This window comes from Stereum hirsutum (genome assembly GCF_000264905.1).
Source record: "Stereum hirsutum FP-91666 SS1 unplaced genomic scaffold STEHIscaffold_24, whole genome shotgun sequence".
Classification (NCBI taxonomy): domain Eukaryota; kingdom Fungi; phylum Basidiomycota; class Agaricomycetes; order Russulales; family Stereaceae; genus Stereum; species Stereum hirsutum.
Window position 1 is genome coordinate 396,851 of NW_006763154.1, and position 5,742 is coordinate 402,592.

Below are 5,742 nucleotides of genomic sequence, written 5' to 3' on the forward strand. Positions count from 1 at the left end.
CCACTACTGGCACCCTACCAAGTTATTACTTGTAGCATGCGAATAGCAATGACTTGGGCATCCCCAGTATCCAACTGTAACGAGACTTTTATAGCGACTAGATATATACTCAACGATCACACTTGGTTCGACAAACTAGGCTACCTTAGTTAACTTGCAAGTTAGCATGCGTGCTCTACAAGCTCGCTTGAAAAACTTGGCCTTACAAGTTTGTTCAAGCTTGCGTTACTGCAGTCATACAAGTTAGATCCAAGTGCCCACAAGTGAATCATACACCATGTCATAAGTTGATCAGTGTGCTAAATGTAGCAGTGGAAAAGGTATTTCGGACACGTGCTGACCGGGAAAACTAGAGTGAAGAGATGTGTACAACCGTACGTTAAAGGATCGAGATGACCAAAGACCAGTGTTTCTAACATAGTTAAACAAGAGGTGACTTCGAGTCTTCACTCAGATATAACCCGTACGTGTGAAGTTTACCACTCTGTTTGACCCGAACGGAATGGGAGAATTATATCATCAACGTAATCGCAAGGATTCCATCTTTGCAACGGCCGGTATCGCCATGCCGGGCATCTATAGCCCATCGAGAAAAATCAAATCTCCGAGGGTAAATTCCAGCTAGAGCGATAGCTCGAGAAAACCTCACGCAAAAGTGTACGCAGTGAGGTTTTAAGCCCGCTATAACTGATACAAAGTGATCGACGAGCGACTCGGTGTAGGAGCAACAAAGATTCTCAGTTGAGATACGCGTTAACATGAGAGAGGGAGGATAACGATGTAGGGCCTACCAGGTGTGATACTTATGGGTGCCATCGCTGGTGAGCTACACGGTTATCGAACATTACTCCCCTTTGCATAGAAGACTGAACGCGCACTTTTTTTGTGCGCGCGGTGCCTGGCGCTCTGTGACCGTGACAACGCCGTCCGAGGACACCGAGTGATGTGGCGAGATTGGGGGTGCCGTGATGAGAATTCAGAGCGTGCCCATTTACAGAGCCATCTGTGTCGATTTCAGAGGGATAGGGAATGTCATACAAGATGCAGATAATCACAATATAATTTGCTGCATCTCAGGGCATCGTGTTGACTTGGTAAGTATGCGAGTCGGTTGCGAGTCGGCTTGAATCTATTGGTGCCACAGTAACTTTGGTAGAAATTTACCAAAAATTTACCTCTGTATGGAACCACAAGGATATAAGTGATCTCGTCTGAGTGGTTTCGACGCAACCAGTAGCTTTTCTATGCTTTTGAGTCCTTAAACTCATGCTCCCTACCTCACTAGGCATACAAACTGACCGGCCTCGACAACGATAACTAGTGGCAGTCGTACTGTGGCCCAAGAAAGATGGTCGGCGCTCGACGGACCGCGTCGTCACGGTCACGTAGAGATCAGACGCCCGGCGCGAAAAAAAAGGTGCGTTCAGTCTTCTATGCAAACGGCAGTATAGGAGCACAAGTGCGCCACAAGTGAGAGGTACGCAAGTGCCACTGGCACAAGTTCGTTCCATTAAGTCATGCCCAATTTGGCAGGCAAGTCAAGTTACAAGTTCGCGCCACACGTTAAATTGCGCTGGCTCGGTTCTCGCCGGTCGGCCCGCTAGCCGGATTTCCGAACGGACCCGACTCGGACGCGCATTGTTTTTTTGTGCAACCACCACCATCATTCGAGTCTTGCAGGTCTCCGCTGGGTTTCTGTCAATATATATCGTCGATGCTGACCCCTCGAACTGCTCTTTATAATACCCTACACTCGCAGAAGTCCATCGATACGCACCGTCTTTAGCTTATGCAATATGGAGTTTGCGAATGCGAACCAGCCTGCGTCTGCCTCCGAGCTTCAGAATTGGACTCCGGTTTGGACAGATCGTGGATCTCTCTTCCTCTCGGCCAAACAAACATTCAAATGGAACGCTCGCTCTCAATGTCAGCTTCTTTCTGTGGCTTTAATACTAATAGAGTTATAGAGGCTCTCCTCGAGCCGACTGGTGGGACCGCAACGCCATCGGTCCTCGGGGGATCCTCGTCAATCATCGCTCGACACTCGGTGCTCGCTTTGACTCTGTCTCTGCCCCGAAATGGACGCTGGGGGCTCGATGTGGACATATTGTGTTTTGTTAATAATACTATAGCTTTACTGTGCACTCCTCCGCCTCGCCCTCCTCCTGCCCGCCCAGTTTCTTCTCCCTCTCCTCCGGCACAGCTCACGATGCAGACAGAGATGGAGACCGAGAGCTCGAGTCGTCAAAATTTTGGTCTATGCAAGTTGAGTGCGAATTCTACCGCATCGTACAATATCATGCGTTCAGTATAATAGGTGTACATGATATTATGACAACTGTCGGTCCATGAATCTCAGAATCCTCTGTACAGGCAGTATCTCGGGTACGTATTCGGAGGAGGCAATGGTCGATACAGATACGTAAGCTTAGATTAGGAGTCGAAGGGATGTTTAAAGTGCACTATGACTACTCGTCCCCTACTTGTGCCAAAGACTACCTTGTTCTCGTATACCCTGGACCGGAATCCACCGAGACTTTGAGGTACATTACACACCCTCTGATGAGCTCTGTTTGTGATCCAACATCCGAGTGCCTGGAACTGATAAGTATCGTCCACTCCGTCCTGGTCGTTACTCCAAGTCAGGATGTCGGGTTTCTCCGACACATTGAACGTCCCACAGTTAGAGCGTAGCTTAGATCCATCCGAGGAGAGGTGCAGCCGCTCGACTTTCTCAGAGGGCCATTTGACATCGATGCGCTGAAGCTGATTCTGGGTGTTGACATCAAGGACGACTAAAAATCCGCCACGTTGGCCAGAGGCGACTACTAAGTAGGTTTCATCGAGGGAAAATGCAAGGTCTTGTACCCAGTAGTCCGTTTTGAAACTTGAAAATTGAACGGGTTTGGAACCAGCGCCTGGCGAGAAGCAACAGATGGTGATAGCGTGGTCTGTGGCCCAGCAGGCAGCAAACGTAGCGCCACACGCGACAACATAGACCTCAGTATGCCCAGGGTGGCGGAAGACATGCTGAGGTCTCTGTTCCCATGTATGAGTAGAGTCTGTTTCATACACGGCTACCCAGCCACTTTGCATGCCAAGAGCAAAATGTGCACCGTTCCAGGAAAAGCACACCGCGTAGACGCCGCCTGAACTCTCCATGATGTGGTCACCGTTGCGTGTCCACTCTTCACTAGGCCTGAACTTCACGACGCCGTTCTCCTCATAGTACGCCTCGCCTACGTTATCGGGGCTCGTCCTGTACATCAACGCGGAGCCATCCTGATTCCCTGACAATAAGAGTGTCCCGTCTGGAGAGAATGCTAAGGCAAGACCCCAGCAACGCGGGGGGTCGCCTTTTTGAGGAAGTGGTGGCAGCAGTTCCCCGCTGCTTGCATCCCAGATCAGAGTCTGGTGGTCAAAGCTGGTCGAAGCTACTCGTTTCCCGTCGGGAGAGAAGGCAACGTTCCAGATTCTGGATCCGGAAATGTGGCTTGGTGGAGGTCGAAATGTGACGTGCTTGCCCAGGACAGCATTCTCAGCATCCCATATGTTGATTAGATGCTCCTGGCATGATACAAATCGACGGTCGTCACGTGAATATGCAAGCAATTTGACGAAGCGATAGTGTCCCTCGAAGACGCCCTGGAGAGTGCCTATGCCGTCACTGATACTGTACCTCCCAGACGTTAGACGACCGCTTACGTAACGTGGGAACTCCCGTGAGGAGGCGACGGACCCTTGGGACAGCGGGACACAGGCGACGGCCAGTCACCTTGCCTCCGAGGGAGAGTGACCCGGCCCTGTACAGATGGTCAGTACTTCGAACCTTTCTCGTTTTCACGACCACTTGCAATGGTACTTGCAGTTCTGTATCTAAACACTAATTAAAACAATTTTATATTATTTGTTGAAGAAAATACGAGAAAATTTGAATATATTACACTAGGCGACGAGAACCTCGGGACACCGGGACAAGCGCCCAAATAGGCGACGCGACAGGCCCCTCGGGACACCGGACGTCGCCTAACGTCTGGGAGGTACAGTATCCCAGAGGCGGATGTTCGGGTCCTCGCAGTCAGTGACGAGGTTCGTGGATGCATGGCCGATAGCAATTCGGTTTCCTTTCCCGGAGTAAGCGATGCTGATGGCGTAGCCAATGTTGGGATACGTTCGGCCTCGCCATTCCGAACGGTCCTCGGGGCATAGCCGGAAAATAACCACGCCGTCTTGAACTCGAAAGATGTAGACGTCTGGACGGCCGCTGAATGAGCATGCTATAGTGTCACCTTCAGGAGACCATGCGATGGAAGTGATACCGCGGCCTGAGAGGCTGAACGGGACCGTAGCACAGATGGTGGGCCGATCAAAACTGTAGATCATCACGCTGTACTCTGTAGTTCCAATCGCAACGTCGGATCCATTTGGCGCAACTGCTAGACAACTAATTGCCGCATCGCTGGGACTTGTAGACCGTGCGGACGCTGAGATAGAGATGCCAGACTTGGACCGTGGATTGTGAGGCGTGAAGAATGGATGAAACTCCAACGCGGTTGGGAGAGTCGGAGACGCTGTGGCGTTGGAGGATATGTCGCGCCAGAATATTTTCTCTAAGCGTAGGGTGCGATTATCTTCATGCACCGTGGCAACACGATCTCCAAGACGAGAAAAGGCCACCAAAGAACATTTTCGTCCTAGCTCTCTCTCTTGGAAAGACCCCCGGTTGATGTCCCATACACGAATGACGCCATCCTCGGAACCAGATTGAAGAAGGCCATGTTCAGAGGTGAATGCGACGGATAAGACCTTGGTGGAATGGTCATCCAATGTAGATCGAACGCCTCCAGTGGACAAATCCCAAAGGGTAAGATGCCCATCCGTGGTACCGCAGGCCAAAACGGCGGAGTCCCATGAGATTGCCATGCACGATACATCCCCTGCGTTGATGGAACGAAGACGAAAGTCCCATTCGTCCCCGATTCCGGACAGAACATTTGCTTCTCCAGCTATGTCGTTGTAGAAGTTCTGGTATATGAGCGTTTTTTTGGGTGTAAATGGGAGAGCTGATATGTAGACTTGTAATGCCGAGTCGTGGATCACGTCATAGAAATCGAATACTAAGCGTTCAGCGTCCGCTAGAAGAACCAGCAGAGGGTCATCCGAAGTCAAATATCTCTTCAAGTGATGCAGTATGATGTCAGACAAAGGAAGTATAGCAGAATTCATCGAACTTACTGTAAGGGATTCTCTTGCTTTCATCAACATCGGGGCCGCCTTATCCAACTCCTGTATGACGCTAAGAATGTCGATCCACCAGAGCAAGCGTACGGTGGCGAATTTCCGGGCTCCACCTATCACGGTCTGTATATGTTCCTCTCCTCCTGCCAGTGTTTCGCCAACGTTCAAAGCGGCTACCAGATGGTCACCCCAATGGCAGCATGCATACTCCAAAGCGCGAGTGAGGGTCCGTTTGCGACACTCGGCGAGATTGCTGATGGCGACGTAGTCCTCGTTTCGTGGCAGACCGCATATATTCGTGCGTACCAAATGGTTTTCCATGACGCGAAAGCAGAAGTCGGCAAGGTAGGCGTGATATGTCGGAGGATGTACGTAGAAATAGTCATCGATGTCATCTGATGTGGTGCCTTCCCTCTTTGCGGTGATGTGGTCACCAAACGAGGCGTGGAGGGGGCGGATAGGTCTGGTGTCGTCCTCTGGTACATGGATTACAGAATGCATATG

At 50.7% G+C, this 5,742-nt stretch overlaps 1 protein-coding gene across 1 annotated transcript; it reads right to left on the bottom strand.

Annotated features, from left to right (window-relative positions):
* Nucleotides 1-3,252: 3,252 nt before the first annotated feature.
* Nucleotides 3,253-4,932, bottom strand: STEHIDRAFT_20163 (WD40 repeat-like protein; the record flags this gene model as incomplete). Its single annotated transcript, XM_007311102.1, has 2 exons — nucleotides 3,253-3,493; nucleotides 4,571-4,932. Coding segments are annotated over 2 exons (603 nt in total), but the record flags the coding sequence as incomplete, so codon positions are not given.
* Nucleotides 4,933-5,742: the final 810 nt, after the last annotated feature.